This window comes from Leuresthes tenuis, unplaced genomic scaffold, assembly GCF_036924035.1.
Source record: "Leuresthes tenuis unplaced genomic scaffold, fLeuTen1.0.hap1 SCAF_8, whole genome shotgun sequence".
Taxonomy (NCBI): domain Eukaryota; kingdom Metazoa; phylum Chordata; class Actinopteri; order Atheriniformes; family Atherinopsidae; genus Leuresthes; species Leuresthes tenuis.
The window spans coordinates 10,238,600-10,256,660 of record NW_027325362.1 but is presented as its reverse complement, the minus strand read 5'-3'; the positions used below and the strand labels follow the sequence as shown (position 1 = coordinate 10,256,660).

The following is an 18,061-nucleotide window of genomic DNA, read 5'->3' as shown; positions in this document are numbered from 1 at the left end:
CCAGCCTTTTTTATCTGTTTGTCCAGGCGCCTACAGTTTTTGTCTGTAGTGCAACTCCCCCAGCAGACAACAGCAGAAAACAAATCTTTCAAATGCTTTGAAATGCCCTTTGCTGTTGATTTTCTTCACTTCTGACATTTACTGTTCTTCTGTATGAGAGCACTACAGTAGCTGTTGCCCTCCGATAGTATTTTTCAATGCTACGCTGAAAGGATAAGCTCAGATTAATGTGGATGTCAAAGGCCAACAGCTTTAATCTTTTTATAGCCTTACAGTCGATATGTAGTATAGTAGCTGAGAGGTTAAAATGTACACTGGGAGGTCTGGAGTCCCTTGCTGTGTCCTCCCAGCATATTGGTCATGAATTTCTTAGAGTTCTTAGTGTGCTTTGAACTCACACAACAAAAGAAATAAGCTCACAGGCTATAACTCTTTGACATGGCTTATTAAGGGTATTTACTTTCCAGTGTACAGTTTTTAATACACATAGTCTCTTTAAACAGTCAATGATTTCCTTGTAGAAGCCATCCATGCCCATTTTTCTTTTCAGGAACCAAAAGGGTCGTGGGCTGTTTCCCTGAGGGCTGCTGTAACCCGTCTAATCACTTTTATCACAGTCTGTAGGAAGAATTTGGCAACAGAGCCTAACCGACTGCTTTAGGCGCTAGCTTCTCATTTTAATCTGCTTCTGATCCAATTTTTCAGTCCAGCAGCAAGCTCAGGAAAAAGGCCTCACAATAAGGAATGAGTATGTCTCTCAATGTTGAAAATACACAGAATATTGGTCACGCTTGTCATGACTAGTCACATACCAAGTGTCACATTAGAACCTACTTAAGTGTCACTTGTAGAAAAATAATCTGTGTGAATAGCTCCCAGAGCTGCAGAAATGTTTTCTCTGCTTTTTGGTTTTGCAGCAAATAAAATCTGAGCGGTCTGATCTTTCAGATTTAACACAGTAGAAAACTCTGCAGCCTTGTGTTTTGTCTGCTTGGGATTTTGTTGTGTGAGGGCAGGATGCACCACATGTACCTCTTGTGCTCGAGTGTGGAGCACCCACAGTCGGTGTGACTGAACAATGATTTCATCTGACTGAGGACCGGGGAGTCGACCTCTCTTATAACCCAGATAAACAAACATGCAGATGAGCAGCCGCAGTGAAACAATGGCAACACAATAAGCAGCGTTACATCAGTTGCAGACAGAGGATAATTACAGCTTGCCTCCTTCTCCCCCTCTGCCTCTTTAACAAGCTCTTCTTCATCTCCTCTTCTCCTCTCAGAGCTCCCTTCATGTTTTTTTTTATCACTCCCGCTCTCTCCATTGTTTTCTTTCTTGCTTGCTTGCTTCAGTGATTTCTCTCTTTTCTTGTGTTTATGTGCCTGCCAGTATGTCTGAGATTGCTACTCTTCCTGACTTCTTACCTCTATTGTAATTAGATCAATTTGATGGCACTGGGATTGAAAGGACAAGGCAGAGTGATCAGTATTAAGCTGCAGGTTGAAAGTTTTCACCTCCCAGATCCTGACATTATCTCTACACCCACATTCTCTGTCTGCTCTCCTCCTTCACAGACAAGCCATCACATAGGGACACTTATTTATACACACACTTCATTTTGGACAGGTGAGTATTTAATTGCCAAAGTCAGTGAAGTGAGAAATGGCAGCCAAACTTGAGTATTAACTGTAGTCTGCTACATAAAGCTCTGTGTAGTGGGTTAGAGGATCCAAGCAGGGAGAGGGGCATGACAGTGATCTAAATACTGTTGATAGAATGGTTGTGGGATCACAAAAAAAAACTTTTACTTGACTTTTAAATTCTTGTTTTGCCTTTTCCAGTTTCACCATCTGCTTTATGGAGAGAAGATGTGTACTAAAAGGAATCTTGGGAAACATGAGAGAATGCATTTAAAACCACCAATGCTAATGTGGTTTTAAGTACAATTTCTTTTCTTTAAAACTGTTCCGTCCCTTTCTAGATGGTCAGATAAATGACATTTATTGAAGACCATGTGGAGGACCTGTTTTGTTATTCACAAACTTGAAGATGACACACTCGGAGATAAATGTTTCCTAATAAATCGTGTTACAAATGCACAATCTTAATGATAACCTTTTTCAGTTTACTGTCCAAACTGATTTCAAACCATATTTGCACAGAGGGGACATCGTGTTGTTAGGGCATTATGTTCTACCCTGAATACACCTTTTCAGAAAAAATATGACATTAAAATGGCACAACAATGATAGTGAGATCTTGAAATTCTTTTAAATTATAAGGCACTGCACTTTTTCATGTACTAAATTGGAAGTGCAAACTTATCTGGTTCCCAGCTTTTAAGAAGTTTGATACATTTAATTTATTTTCAGAGGATTTTTTAACCTGTTTTATTTTTCAACTGAATTCCATGTCCACTGCAATTGTTGTCATCGCCACTTTACTGAGAGGGCTGGACTCTCGTCTACTACATAAAGAGCTCTACAGAGTTTGCCAGCGTTGTTCCCCCAAGGCCAGAGCAATAGTTTATCCCCTACTGCACAGGTCCAGTCATGAAGGCAGCAGTAAGGATGACAACCCTATCTCACCTTACTTAGGAAGAGTTATGTTTGTTGCAAAGAACAGAGACACGATTGCGTCCAGTCAATGAACCCAGGACCTGTGTGCTTGTGGGCAAGAAAAAAAAACAGTTTTCATGCAGTCGATAGATGGAATATATGAAGAATAACTTAAATATTTCCCACTTTTTGTCTCACTGCCTGTGCAATGTTCCGTCAGTCCTTCATTTGAGTGGTGACGATGATTGAACATGTAAAAATCCAACTGGCTGAGCAGCTCCACAGTTCCACAAAAGCTACCAGATTCTGTCAGAATTGTTCACAAGCCCTCCAAGCTAACCTTATAGTACTCATTGTCTATTCCATTCTGCAAACGAAGCCTCAACGGGAGGCTTCTGCCAAGGCCTCCTGCTAAAACAGTTGTTGTTTTTTAAGGAGAGACACGGACAAATCCAGTTCAGGAGAACTCATTCCTCTCTCTTACGGCGGTCTCACTGAGAGGGCTTTGAAATAACCTTGGCTGTACCTGCTGGGAAGTTGCAACCTTCCACTTCTCGTCTTTGCTCTCTCTCTGTGACTAACAGAATTTATTTCCTCCTCTTCTATATTAAAGTCCTGTTTGAGGGTTGGCCCTCTTCACAGCACAGAGTGAAGTTGCATTTGCCACAGTTTTGATAACACAATGGACCAGCAGCATCTCCACTCTGGCTCCCTCTGTAAAAGCGTGGGAACTTGATTGCTTAACCTCAAAATACAGTTCGTGTTAAGATAACACAACATAATGGCACAGATGAGAGAATAAAGTCCATGAATTGTGCCAGGGGAGAAAATTGTACGGTCTATATATGTGTGTATATATTAATTTTATATTGGCTTTATGACATTACTATTTGAACGATAACAAGAACAGATGCCTTTGGCTTTCCTCAGCATCTCACTTCTACAAATACAAAAAATAAATAAAAAAACTACAAATCCATTGAAAATCTCTATAATTTCCAGTTTTAAGTGCAGAATTTTATTTTTGGGTCTTGTGTAAAAACAAAACAGAAACGACAACAGAAGAAGACATTCAGTTCATATGAATTATGTACATTATCAAAAGGCTGCAGTCAAGTTGACCATAGTTTATTCAAATGAGTGAGCTCAAAATAGTAAATGATATTTCAGGTATACCAGCCTTTGCCTTTCTTTAGAATGATTCAGAATTACATTGCTTGGTGGGCGAAAAGAAAGTCGCTCTCAAAGAATTAGAAATGTGAATTTCATAGGCTTCACTTCTTTTCCAGTATCACTGCAATAACTCATGAACTAAACAGTTCTCACAATCAAAACTTTAATGTTAATGGTGCCCACATGTATTGAAAATTAGCTCCCAGAAAGGAAACTAAGATGCATAACAGCTCCTTTTGGAGAGATAACAATAGTAGATCATGTGTCATGGGTGCCCGTGAAGCACTCAAGCAACCTGGGCAGAGTTGGGTCAAAACAGAGGAAGTTTTCAACTGCTGGGCCTGAACTGTCCTGACTGCAGCCTTCCGCTTCCTGCGAGGTGTTGACTTCATGCGACATGCTACCACTACCGGCAAGATTTCTAACTTGCGTGCAGTGTTTCAACACCACTCTGCATCGCATCAAGTCAGCGCAATATTCAAAGCAATGCTTGATTATTTTCATCCAGGAATTCATATGGATGAATAAGAGGTCAGGAGGGTGAGTGTGAACAGCATGGCTGTGGAGCCTGTCACTTAACTTTTACTTTTGTGGCTTTTTATTTAATTTCTTAAGAAGAAATATTTTTATGTTATCGTGTCGATATTATTTATATAACAAAGCCTCTGTGAAACAACATTATCAGATTGCATTAGACAAAGCATTTAATTAGCTTTTTTTTGGAATATCTTTTGAACAGTTGTATCTTCCTTTCTGCAGACCCGCATCACAGCTTAGTGTAAGTGTGGTTGGAATGTTGTTGCAGCACAGTCGTCTCTTTCCTTAACCCTTCAATGCCCTGCTCCACAGTTTGATGGAGCATATTTTTCAGTGACTACGTTGTATCTTATTGAAAGGTAAACCTAAATCTCTGTCACTCAGTTAACTGAGTATGGTGTATATAATGCTCAAAGTGACCGCATGTTATTTTTCAGAACTGATATATCAATCCTTTAGAAAACAATAAAAAAAACTTTATTTTTAATATTAAGAAATGCAAAGAAACATTTCTCCATTGCGTTTTTGCTCATGACGGTTTCCTAGAGGGTCACGAAAAGGTCTTAGGAAAATAATATTGGAGGTATTTTTTTTATTATTCAACCATATCCCTTGACATTCAGACACAATGTCTTCAGTGGGGTAAAAATCCTTGCTTAGGTTTGACTTTTGCCAACCATTTACATACACAAAATATAAAAGATATGAAGGAGAAGGGAAACCAAAGCAGCATAGAATAGCTTATTCAAACAGGGCATTTATCATGTCAGACTTTTTCCACATGTAAGAAACTTTTTATTCAATGTTCCCCTGGTATATTTGTGGCTTGGTTGAATATTTGTCATATTCTGACAATTAGCTATGAGTCTTTTTCAGACAAAAACTTATAGAGCAAAAGTAAGGGAGAAAATTGATATTAGGAGCTTAATTTAGCAATTTAATTAACAGTAAGGCTGAGTTTTTGATGTAACAAAACTTCAGGAATAATGGATTTAACACTTTATGATGATGAATCAGTGCCTGCATGCCAGTTTATGTGTTTTTATATCCTGTACTAATTGGGCTTTTCATTTTCTAACAATGCCTTTTAGGCTGAGTGTTATTACTGTGTGCATGGTTTTCAGTTTGTGTGTGCATGTGTGTGCGCTGTGGTATGTCATGCTTTTGTCCTTTGTGTTTTTCTTTGCGTAGGGTGTGCTGCCCACCCCCTTGCTGTCCCCTTGGCAGGCGCAGCATCAGGGCTTGACCCGTACCAGCATGCCCCAGCGCAGACAGAGTGAGTCACTAACATTCTTTCCAGCCTCATCTCAATCCTGCTATAACACAACATATCCATGAGTTTGTACATAGCATGGAAAGTTTAACTGTATGTCAAACCTAAACCTTCTAATACACTGAAACATCTCTGCTTCAGGTATTAAGATTTTTTAACAAGATTTGTGGAAAAAATGGGTCTTGTCAATTGTTTACTTCCTGTCTGACTATTCATTTTCTGGTTTCCTTTTTCGTAGCCTACCTTTATGTGTCAACACTTTACATTTATTAGTTACATTAATCAGAAATTGGTGAACTTTGTTGTCTCTGATTGACCCTGCAGATTCCTCTATTTCTCCACTCCACTATGAAAACTCTCACAGTCTGTAAATACTCATAGATGAATCATTTACTTTAGTTTACAGTGAGGATAGTATCAAAATACAAAGCCTCTGTATGATATACCAGCATCCCCTTATCAAACGATGTATGTTCAGTCTCTGAACAGCAATTCTCCCATTGCATTATTTGCTTTTTAAATAAAAGGAAACTCTGCAGACTAAAACAGGTTGACTTCATTGAGACAGACAGAGCTGCAGTACCAGTGACAGCACAGTCACAACAACATCACCTATGTTACTGGGTTCAACAACAAAGCCTTTGTATTATGCCGTGCTGACGAGGTGGCGAGTAGGTGAGACGGGTAAAGGGAATGACAATGCGTGAATAGACTTCAGAAAATGCATATATGCGAGAGTGAGGAGCACAAAGTAAAGGGAAACAAAAGGAAATAATTCATGCTCCGTTTCTTTGATTCATGTCGCTGGGGCTCAGTGTTTGTATCGATACTAGGTAAAAAAAGAAATGTAACACGGGTGCATTTGTCTGTATATTTCAGGTCATTTCAGTATCAAATAATTTTGTGTTCATTTGTGACTATTTTCACAAACAAGTGAATGCATCCTAACTTTCAACCTGAGGTGCATTTTGCAGTCGGTCTAATTAAGCTCAACTGCCATTAAAAAGAGATAAGAAAAATAAAATTAAGGAAGAGCATCCTCACAGTGGAAGAGAAGTAGTTGAAGGAAAGCTTTGAGTACATTGAAACATACTAAAATGTAGTCAGCATGTTGTCAAATTCGGGTCTAAGATACGTTTCACTTGATAATACACTGAAGCTCTGAACCCCTTGATTGAGAGCATTGGCTGGAAACAAACCAGCAACTTGAGGTCTTGCCAGTAAAATAAGCTCCTTAGAATAGAAGACAGACACAGCATCAGAATGAATGGAGGTTGCAATAATTATATTTGACATTCAAATGGTTTGTTTGTTGAGTTAATTTGTGACCTTTCTTTGCAAGCGCAGCCTTTGCCATCTCCTCTCCTCTCCTCAACTCTACAGTCTGTCTCTACAGCAACTTAAACCTGACTGATTCACTGAATCATTCTCTCCTCTACCTTTGCCTCCTCATGCATAATGCCTATGGCAAGGAGTGGAACAGCTAGTGCAGTACTTCACTGATACAGCGTGGTACAGTAACCCTTTATTTAACATGAAATGGACTTGCTTCCCCTTCAGACCTGCTCGCTGGGCTGTGGTCTGGTGACACGTGGCATGACTCAGCATGCCCTTTTACTTCCATTTGCATGTCTTTTTTGCTTTTGGTTTTCTATTTTGATTTTGGACTTTGGTCTGTTCTTTCTTGGTGGATGAAAGTTTGAGTTAATAAAAAAATTTTTTTTTTTTTTTCAAAACCATCTGTGCTGCATTTTCGAAAAATGCTTTTAGTTTTTTGCCATTTTATTTTACAATAGTTGTCTTTTTAATTTTATTCCATCCTTTCACATTAGGCCTACAGAAACTACTTTGCATGCTTTGGAAAATCCCTCTGCGTGGATTTGTTTTTCTGTAATTAATTTATTCAACAGGTGCGCTACCATTCCAGGTGTATCTAAGGAAGTAACATTTAGAACCTAACTTTTTATTTGATGTGGATGCATATTTACTCCTTCCCTGAGCAGATGCCCTCTTTTCAACTCTATCAAAAGAAGGAAAGCAACCATAAGTCAAATGTCACAAATCACACACCCACTCTCTGCACAGCTTATATTTGAACATACTCAACTACCAAATGTGACATATAAGGTCTGATCTCGCCTTGAAACGGTATGCCACTACATGGAAAATCTCATCTACTCATGTGGTGCAATCGTACCATCTTCCTGCGAACCCTTGTATCCTTTTAATCTATCCTTTCACGTTCTTGCTTCTTGTTTTTTAATCACAAACCATTTCTCATGATGAGAGAAGTGGGAGACGAGATTGATTGTGGTGGGCCGTGACATCTACCAGGTGCCACAAATTGGCACATAGTTGGATTTCTGTTAACGTGATTGCTATCATTAGGAACTGAGATATTCACTCCATGGCAGTGGGATGATGAGATCAGTATGATTGCTGTAAATTATTAGTATGCTTAGTAGACATCTGTAGATAAAAATTGTTACTGGATGCAACCTTTTAAACATGTGATGGCACTTTTACTGACTGCCTTCCTCCAGCGAGGAGTGGTATAAATATGCTTTACTCATTACAAATCTCACAGTTAAAGATGCCACATTCCTGTTACACTTGTTAATAGACATTTCATGCTGTATTTATCATTAAACACACTGTCCAAACTAAAATATTAGTACTAACCCTGCCTTAGTAGTGTCTTAGTGTGAATGAAACAAGAACAAAATAGAAAATAAAATTAAACTATAAGTGATGATGCTGAATTGATTTTCATTATTGACTTTGGTAACATCACCTGTCATTGGCAAGTTGAGTCATAACAGGAATTAGTTAATAGCTTTAAAGCATGCTCATGGCTTGATTGACAGAATTCTGAGTTCTACTGTAAGATGTGCCACAATTATTAATTTATAGGAGTCTTTGAATTGTAAACTTGAAATATAAAAGCTAATGGGGCTAATGGACGCACTGTGGCAGTGGACCAGGAGATGGAGCTGTGGTGCTGGGCATCTAATCCCACTTAAGAGTATATATGAGCAATGGTAGAAATAGAGCTCCCTGACCAGTACAGCTATATTCACATCCTTTGAGATTCTTTCACTTCCCACTCACAGTATGTTTGTGCCAAAACTGAGTTCAGAGTCATTAGTAGCTGCAGAGCTCCAGGTGGATTGAATTCTGTAGGTCATGCTCAAAAGAAAGATGCCTAAAGACACATGCTCGGATTTATTATGGGGGAAAGGAAACATATTTTTAAATGTTGTGGTGCATAGGTTAAATAGAAATTAATATTTTATTCGGGTAAGATTTCCACATGTGGTGAGAGTGAGCATTGACTTTTTTTCCGACGTGAGCAACTTGGCTCTCGCTGGCGGTTTGATAGATGTAATTATTACTGTCTGTCTGGCATTGTAATGCGCTTCTTATCTGTAAATGTGGTACAATATGGTAGTTATAAGAAGGCTAACATTATCTTATTGCTCTCTTGTCTTGTAAAAAGATATAGAGTTGAGCAGTTGTGCAGAGTAATAGCAAGAATCGCTTTGCTCTTTAATAGATACATCTAAACAAATAAAGCAGGAAGTAGATCGATATGTCATGAACACAAGTAAAAGTCAGAAGAGTGTTGCAGTAGATAATGAGTTTGTGTCTAAGAACACATCAAAGGTTGAATATAGAACAATAACATAGCTGTTTGTGCCCTTGCTGTGCTCTGAAACTGCATGTCCCTTAGTGCAGTGCAGCACCATGGTTGGTTCGAATTTCATGTGTTTCAACAGCTCAACATGTTCTAACAAAGGCTGCAGGCATCGGTGCTCTCAGTTTGAATTTATTGAAGCCCCACTACAGCAGCAACCACAAAACAACGGCAAAACTTCAGTAGATTCCAGGCACTCGCACATCTTTCAGAGCTTGTACTCTCTCATATTGGTATTAGTTTAGTGACTGTAAATGGGAACATGCTGTGATATTAAAGAGTAAATAAACAAGTGGAAAGACAGATTTTTTTTTTGTTTGCTTTTTGATTTGGAATTTCTGTCAGAACTGTGAATTATTCAAAAAGATGGATTCTTTTGGGATCCGAGACACTTCCCTATGCATACTCACTGCTCGCTGATTTAATTTTTGGTTTATTTAAATTTTTTTTCTTTTTTTCTACAGCCTCAAATACTACAGCCTTTCAACCCCTGTCTCAACGAGCACCCGCACCAGGGAAGACTGGTAAAAACTCCCCTCACAGAGGGCCACAGTGAGCTCACAAGGAGTAGTTCAGGGAAAGCAACTCATAAAGATGATGATCATCCTCCTGAAGCTCTTATGGCAGATGTGTCTAGGGTAGCAGGCCCTGATGGGCTGAGTCTTTTACCCAGCACCAACCGGCACTGCCTGACTTCTTGCGCTCCACAGGGGATAACAGCCAGAGACAGTCCAGCTTTAGCAGCTCAGGCTGCAACACTGCACAGGAAGAGTACTCCTGCTGTGATGCTCCAGAACTCTGTCACTTCAAGATCTAGCGGTTCAACTTGCCCTCTCACGGTGCAGCCTCCTCGCCTTAACAAGCGTATGTCTCTTCCTGCAACCAAGCCAGGAGGCACTGCTGGCTTTGCCTCCCTGAAGCCAGGATGTTCCTTAGGGCTGCTGGCTAACCAGACCAAGCAGCTGCCACCTCCATCTAGAGGCCTTCCCTGCTTTAACACTGGACCCCAGCTGCAGTCTACAAAACTGTTTCATTCTTCACTCCTTCAGCCTCTCAGAACATCAGAGACCAGAAAAGATCCATGGTGCACCAGGCCCAACTCCCTGGAGGAGCCCACCCCAAAGACACTCAAAGACCAAGGGTCATCTGAGATCCTGATCCCATTTAGTCGTACATGCCTCCCCAAGCCAAAGCTTCCCTGAGGATCATAATTCTGCCTTCCCAAATTTCAAACTGGAATCACTTTGTTGTTGACATTCATGCGCTTCTCCTCCATAGCCATAATAACAGTGGGATTGTTTTACCTTTTGAGTGTCAAAAAACAAGCTTAAATTGCCACAACTTGTTCACATAATATAGTTAATCATTAATGGAAATGTAGTTTGTCTTTACATCATTCTACAGTAATACGTGACAGTTTTCAGATTAAGGGGATTTTATATAAGACAAATCCAGTTTATTAACGTTGCACATGTATAAGAATGCTGCAAATGGAAGAAAATTGTGAAACAACTCAAGAAAATTCAGCATTTTGTTTTCATTTGTAATACCCAACTGGCGAATGTCACATTCTAAAGACTAAGATGGCTTGTCCTCAGGCAGCTGTGCCCTCTGGTCCACAGGTGTGTTTGGTTTTAAACATAAAGGTGATGCGATTGTGACCTCTGCTGTGTCTAAGATGCCCAGGGGAGAATAGAAGCAGAAAGTGTGAATGAAAGGGAGGAAAGGTGAAAGTGAAATGGCGGGGAGACTGAGGGGCAAATCTTCAAAGTGCTCTGAAGGTGGTCACTTCCGGAATGAAAACATGTACATGTGTAAATCTGCGGCTTCAGGTGTGAATGTCTTCTAATTCTAATTCCACTCACCACACTATGTTTACATCCTGAGTGAACCTACAAACCCTGCACATATTAGTAAAGGGGTCACAGACCTTCTCACTGAATTTACTATACCGGTTATGGAGAAGTAATAAACTGTGAAACTGTTTATTACTGAAACTGTGAAACTCGAAACTGTGTTCGAGTGAGAAATTCATAACAAAGCAGCATAATAAACCACTCAACATGTCAGTGTGTGTAAATACAAAGGAAACTCATTCATATCTTTTGTAAACATTCAGAAAATGTCTCTTTTCAGTGAGAAAGCACCGAGGGGTGAAAGGTAATACAATGGCAGAGGAGACAACATGTGACAAAAAACATTTTCTTTATATATGAGATATAAAATCTTTACTACAAGGCAAATAAAGCATAAATGAGCTGTTAATGCTGTTCAAAAGAGACGTACCGGTATTACGCCATATCCATGCCTGCGTGTCTCAGTTTGTCAAGAAACTCATGAAACATGAGAGAATACAGGTCCTTTGTTTCTGTTCTTCCAAAATCACAAACTGTGCCTCTGAAGAAGCCCCCTGTGACCTCTTAAGAGGAAATGCTGCAAACTTTGGCAACATGGAACTCAGTATTTACCAATATTTTAGGTAAATAATGTTACAACAGAAAAAGCTTGCATTTAAATTTGTGTTGCTCACTAAAGATTTTGAATACTTCCCCAAAAGGGAGCTTCTGCAGCTTATTTTGATGTTTTACCTCTCATTTCTTTAGTTAAGCAGAATTATAAGTCTATTTGCAAGCAAATGTCAACAGTACCATAGTTTGTTACTGAGGTACAAAATTATAATATTTATGAATTCTGAGGTCCTACTTCTGACATACATTGAATGCAGCAAAAGCACCAACCCTGGAAAGCTAACTTTAGATCCATCCTCCTAAATTCCAAATTCTGGATGAGCTGTTGTGCTCCCATTGGCTGCTTCTCTCTGCGACTCACTGAACGCTTCCATTCGGATTTAAAGTCCCCATGAAACCAACATGATGATTGACATGATTTTATGTTTAACTTTAATACAATCTTAATTTTTTTTGTATTTCATTTGTATTTGGTATGTTTTGGGTTCTTTGTCACCTACACACCAGTATCTGATCAAACAATTACAAGAGAGCAGTTTTATGTGTTTTTAATGGTATTTTAAAAGTTTTTCTTTTTCTTGGAAACTATACAAAAATGTTAATGACTCATCCTTAGCTCGGGGGTGTACATTCATTTAGCATCAAATGAAATACTTATGTTAAATTTTTCACCAGAGCTTATGCAAAAAGATGGTTGGTGCCTATCAGACCACTGGGACTGCAGATTGGACCTATTTTTACCAACAAGTGCAAAAATGCTTAAGCAAATGGCCCAAATGATTGTTGTTTCATGGGGACTTTAAAGCTAGAGAAACAGTTTGAGGCAGGTCCCAAGTTGGAGGTCTTACAGGCATGCTATGGTGAATAGGAAGCATGATATTCTGAGCAGGAATTTGAAGGACTCAAATGATATGAGACTTGTATTAAATTCCTAAACAGGCTCCCCTTTATTGTCACTTCAAACCTGCACAAACAAATTTTTTAAAAACATAAAAGGCAAGAACTTTCAATGAAAATTGAAAAGTGAGAGATCTACCTCATTCAGGAGGTGACAATATGGAAGAAAATCTAACAAGTCAGACTCAGCCTGAGAAAAGTGACACTCGATTTAACAACAAAGAATATGAGTTAATTAAAAAAACTTCTGTAGAGGAACATTTTTACCATGCACATTGTCTTACTTGAAGGGACTTTTCACCGCAATCGCCCACGTATGAAAACAACTAACATGGGTTCATTAAACATGAGGCTGCTACCTGGTGTAAATGTGTGCGTGTCTGAGATGTTTTTTTCCCCTCTTCGCTCGTCCTCTCACTTCCTCGAATGTCTCTTTGGGAAGATCAAAGGTATTCGTGCTGTATTTTCAGGTAGGGAGCCTTTGGGGCTTCGGGGGTATCTCAGTGGGAGTTTTGGAGAATTGTGTTTATCTCTCCTTCACAAGTCCTTCTGCAGTCAAACGCTCCAGAAATGTCCCCAAACGGAGAGCACCAGTGTGTTAAAAAGGCCTTCTGACAGCTACTCTGCTCTTTTCTCTGTCACGCAGCGTGACCGCTTGGTGTATGCCTCTGGCACTGTCCGGTTTACTGCTTCCAATAATGCAGCCTACATAGACAAAGTGAGACAGACACGCACACTCACACGTCCAGCCATGCAAGCTTTAGAGACACATATGGACAGGAAACTCTGACAAAACTCAAAGAGATATGAAACTCAAAGGGAAAACTCACATCAATTCACACATCCCCAGCTGCCACACAAGTGCCCCAATATAAACGCACGCACTGAGAATTTATAGAAAAAGGGCATAAAAGTCTTGTTTTGTTAGCTCTTACAAAACAAGCTCTCAAAGTACACACAGATCCATCTGTCTGCTGCAGCTGACAAAAAGATGTGCGTCTCGAGATTATCCTGGAAATGGGTAGATGCTTGTGTGTGTTTGTGAGCAAGGATCCACATGGCTGATAAAGCATGTTTACCTGTTGGATGGCTCAACATTGTGCCAAACCAGCCAAGCAGTCAACGCCGCTCAGTGAAGCCAGGAAAAACATTTTTTTTTTTTATGAAAACCAGGACCGCAAAATGCACGAGAGACGGCAAAATGGAGCATTAGGAATAAGCGGAAGACAAGTGACAAAACAATAGAAGTGGTAATGATCAAGATAAGCTCTTTTTTTTTTTTTAGAAGACATCACTAGGAATGTTTGAAATGTTAAAATGAGTGTCTGTTTGTCTGCACTGTGGTCCAGAGAGTAGCCTGATCCTCTCTGCTCACTCCCTGCTCAGTAATGCCAAACAGGAAATCAATGTTGCCTGTTTTGTGTATGTATATGTGCATCTCTAGACACCTCTGGCAGCCAGGATTTCCCTTGTTGGAGAGTGAGTGTGCATGTGTGTGAGAGTGAAATGTGTATGCCCAGGCTAAAAGGTAAACCCATGCCAAGGAAACCAGGGCAGTGTCATTTTGTTCTCCCCATCTTCAAATCAATGTCCTCCATCAAATCAGCAGTCAAGCCAATCAGTCTTGCTGGCCATGCTATAACTAAACCACAACTGGGTTGAAAACTCCCAGCAGTAGCTTGAATCAGTTCTAATCTGGGACGTGAGCTCACTTTATTTTGTGGGAGGACCCAAAAAAATAGGACTTTACCAAGGTGAAGAAATATTGGCTCTACAGACACAACCTCAGTTATTTCCTTTTGAAGAATTGGAGCAAGAATTAGTCTGCTTTGCGAACTGTTCCTAATTGGCCAAAAAAATGTAAAACTCAAAGCTTATTAGACTATTTCTGGACGAGCTCTGTTGTTATGCTTTACTTGTGGCTTCACATATTTGCATCAACAGAGTAGCAGAGTTCACTGTATATTTTTGTAGCAATTTCAGATTCACCACTCGAGTGTTCCTCTTGTCATGTTTCACACAGCTGAATTACCAGCCACACATTTGCAAGGTTAGCAGATAAAGCACCGTAGTATAATGGTTCATATTTCTTCCTATAATATGCAAGGTCATTACACAATCTTGTATAAAACTGTCTCCGGTAGCCTGTGCAATACTGAGTGAAGGAAAAAGATGTGGTACAAAATATTCTAAAGAAATATATTAAATGAGATTCTAATCAAAAGCACTTTTAATTACATTAATTGTAAATTCTGATAGAGCATAAACTGGATTTAGTTTTTGTTTTTTTTTCTTCTTTTTTGTCTTTTTGTCTGTTTTTTCATGACAAAAAAAATAACTGCAGTTGGAGCTTTGTCACCTTTTGTTTCCTTAATGTGTCACCTGTGTATGTGTTATACAAATCATCTCCTGGTGTGTTCACTGTAAACTGGAACTAAAAGGCAAGATGATGCAGCAGCAGCAGCAGCAGCGAGAGGCCACAGTTGAACGCACACCGGTCCTTAACCACAGAAAAATAAAGCTGCTGATCTCAGCTCAAGACAAAATAGAAGCCTCACTCTCATTTTCTGCAGCATGTATTTCTCTGGAAATAAAGTGTGGTTGTGAAATTAATGTGGTTTTGTCTTATGTTTAACTAATCTTCACATTAATTGTCATCTTTTTTTCTGCACACTTAAGTTTCTGTTTGTCTCTACTGTTGACAAAAGGCAGCACAAGTGTATGAGATGACATTTTAAGTTAAAGCATTGGTCGGGTCAGTTAGAAAACTCCAGAAGTCTGGGTGGAACAACAAATAGTGATTCCAGCCATCTACGATAAATAATAACCATCGTTTAGAGAAAACATGAGTGTGAAAATAGGACGGCTAGACAGACTTGGATAGGACTCTTTCATATCATTGACAGGTCAAATTAAACTAAGTGGCATGACTCATCTCTATTCATGACAAACCACACAGCCTCTTTTGCACCTTGCATATAGTCCATTTAATAATGAAGTAGTTACTTCAGAGATGATGGGGGTAACAGACTGCCAAACGTGAGGAGTACAGCGACACTGTCATTAACTCGGAAAAGTGGGAGATGCAGTGCCAAAGGTTTTTTCTTGAAAGGTAGATGAGCTGTTTTATTGCAGACTATAAAAATATGTGTTGAAGGCTTTCTCTGTTGTGATATTAGAGTGCTGCAGGTTGCCACCCAGACAGCGGGGGTTTGGATGGGTAATTTTTATGAAAGATTAGTGTGAAGAGGAAATACACAGAGGGATCGTTCATGTGGAAGAATATAAAACACTACTAAAACACAATAAAACTGATTTTTCTGAGGATGTTATGTCCTTGTTGGCAACACAACTCAACTGCATCCTTCATGTTGAATAAGAAACCATGTACAGGCTATACTGTAAGACTATATAATTTTTCCCCCCCAATACAGCTTAAAATAACCTAAACTGCTTAAATTTAACGTTCTGCACCTAGTTGATCTGGAAGTGTGGTTTATTTCCTCCATTCTTCCATCATTTCCTGTGTGATCTTTGAAAACACCACAAAAGCACTCATAACCACCAACCCCAAATGAAAGTGTAAAGAGACACTCTTGTCAGACACAAAATGGTCAGTTAAAATAAAACACTCAAAAATCAATGAAGAAGCAGATATATTGTACCACCCCCCCCCCTTCTTAATATTCCCCATGTTTTCAAAAGTTGGCTCCTACAGAAGCCACACTTCACAATAACATGATTCAAGGCTTTCTGTTAGTAATGGCTGACATGGACTTAAGAAAAGAGGAGTCTGGACTGCTTTTCATTTCAGCATTTTCACCATCTAGTAACACTCAAAAATAAATTGACACTGGTTATGTCTTTATTCACTTATGCACCCATTATTTGCTTGTGACAGGCACTACAGCTCTCGACAAAAACAGCAGTGATGATGGACCAACCTTTTTCAAACCAGAAATCTTCCTTTGTTTCTCACCTCAAGAGCTGAAAAATAGACATACGGTGAACTTATTTCAAACCAAGAGATCCAAAGCAATCTTAACTAACTTTAATGCATATTTAAAAATTCCAAAAATCACACATACCCGAGTGATTATTCTAAATTATCGTTTCTGTATTCCAGTGATAAATTCTCACATGGCTTCCACAGAAGTTGGGTCATAACACAGAATTGTTTTCAATAAGATACAGTAATGCTGAAATGTCAGAAGCACATAGGCCTGTCACCTAAGTCAGTCTTATTCCAGAAATGCAACCTACCTGTGCTGTCCAAAAAAAAAAAAAAAAAAAAAAAAAAAAAACATGGTGTCAAATGTCCAAAAACCACCTGTTAAGAAAATTCACAAGCTGAGGTATCAAGACTGGGCCAAAGACAGACCTAGACACTAACAGACACCATGGGTGGAGAAGTTGTGGCAGTTATTGAAAAGAAGACTGGTTAAAAACAAACAAAAAAAGAGAAACTAATCATTTCTTGGTTCTCAAACACCCTTACAGACACTTTCCAGAGATGAAGTTTGAAGATTTAGCAGCTGCAAAAACAGATGTATTATTGAGGTTTGTCCTCCAGTGAAAGGGCCCCTGTTTCTGTACATACCAAGCTCACAGTCCTTGGCTACTGTGGCAGTGAGCCATCATTTATGTTATTGATTGCACCTGTGCCCCTCTTACACAGACAGGCTGCGACAAAAGTCTGTTACCTGGGAAACCACCAATTAACTGATTAGCAACCAGATGGAAGGAATGGCAAAACTTGGCTTGAAGTTTTGTTTTTTTTTCCTGCGTGAAATTACGATGTCTCACCAGTTTACTTATCTTTAATCTGAGCTTTTTGCTGCAGACAGTTGCCGCTAATATTCATGGACAGATACAAACAAACTCGCCTGCCAACGCGAAGCTTCGGAGACGTTGTTAGAGGAATTAGGATATTTGGACTTAAATTGAAGCAGCTGTGGCCTGAATACTTTCGCGCAGGAAGTAGAGTTTCCCGGTTATAATATCGGCGGCTTTGGGGACCAAAACAAGTCAGAAAACACCGCATGTCTTCACCCAGGTAAGTTCGTTATCACCCGCATGTCTTGGTGCTGCTTTTTAATGACGCTCGGCCTTCACCAGGATGCAGTGTTTGTGTGAATTATCCACACGGTCCTCTTTGAGTTGGTTTTAAGCCATATTTATCCTTTACTCCGATTGCTGCTTGTGTTTTTCTCATTGGCTCGTTACAAACCTGCCAGAAGATAATTATGAACGCAGCTCACTGATATGATAATTTTACGGTAATTATGGCCTTATGACATTCTAAATGTAACTTGGAGTACTGAAACAATGTTTATGTTTGTATCATAAGGTTTAATGCCATTGCTTGCTCTACCATTTATATAGTAATTTCATGTGTGCAGCTGTTGATTACAGCTTCAACTCAGTGTTGCGCTCATTCTGCAGCTCTGGATGTTTA

The 18,061-nt window shown here is 39.4% G+C and overlaps 1 protein-coding gene across 3 annotated transcripts in view; it reads left to right on the top strand.

Annotated features, from left to right (window-relative positions):
• The window catches only part of ccser2a (coiled-coil serine-rich protein 2a), a 49,824-nt gene extending 36,996 nt beyond the window's left edge, over nucleotides 1–12,828 (top strand). Inside the window, exons 10-12 of one of the 3 annotated variants that reach the window (XM_072390780.1) lie at nucleotides 5,460–5,544; nucleotides 7,014–7,053; nucleotides 9,703–9,857. In XM_072390780.1, the coding sequence (XP_072246881.1) occupies nucleotides 5,460–5,544; nucleotides 7,014–7,053; nucleotides 9,703–9,766 (189 nt within the window). In that variant the 3' untranslated portion in view covers nucleotides 9,767–9,857. Of the gene's footprint in view, nucleotides 1–5,459; nucleotides 5,545–7,013; nucleotides 7,054–9,702 lie in introns of all 3 variants that reach the window. The other 2 variants (XM_072390781.1, XM_072390779.1) reach the window with 2 other exon arrangements.
• The last annotated feature ends 5,233 nt before the right edge of the window (nucleotides 12,829–18,061 follow it).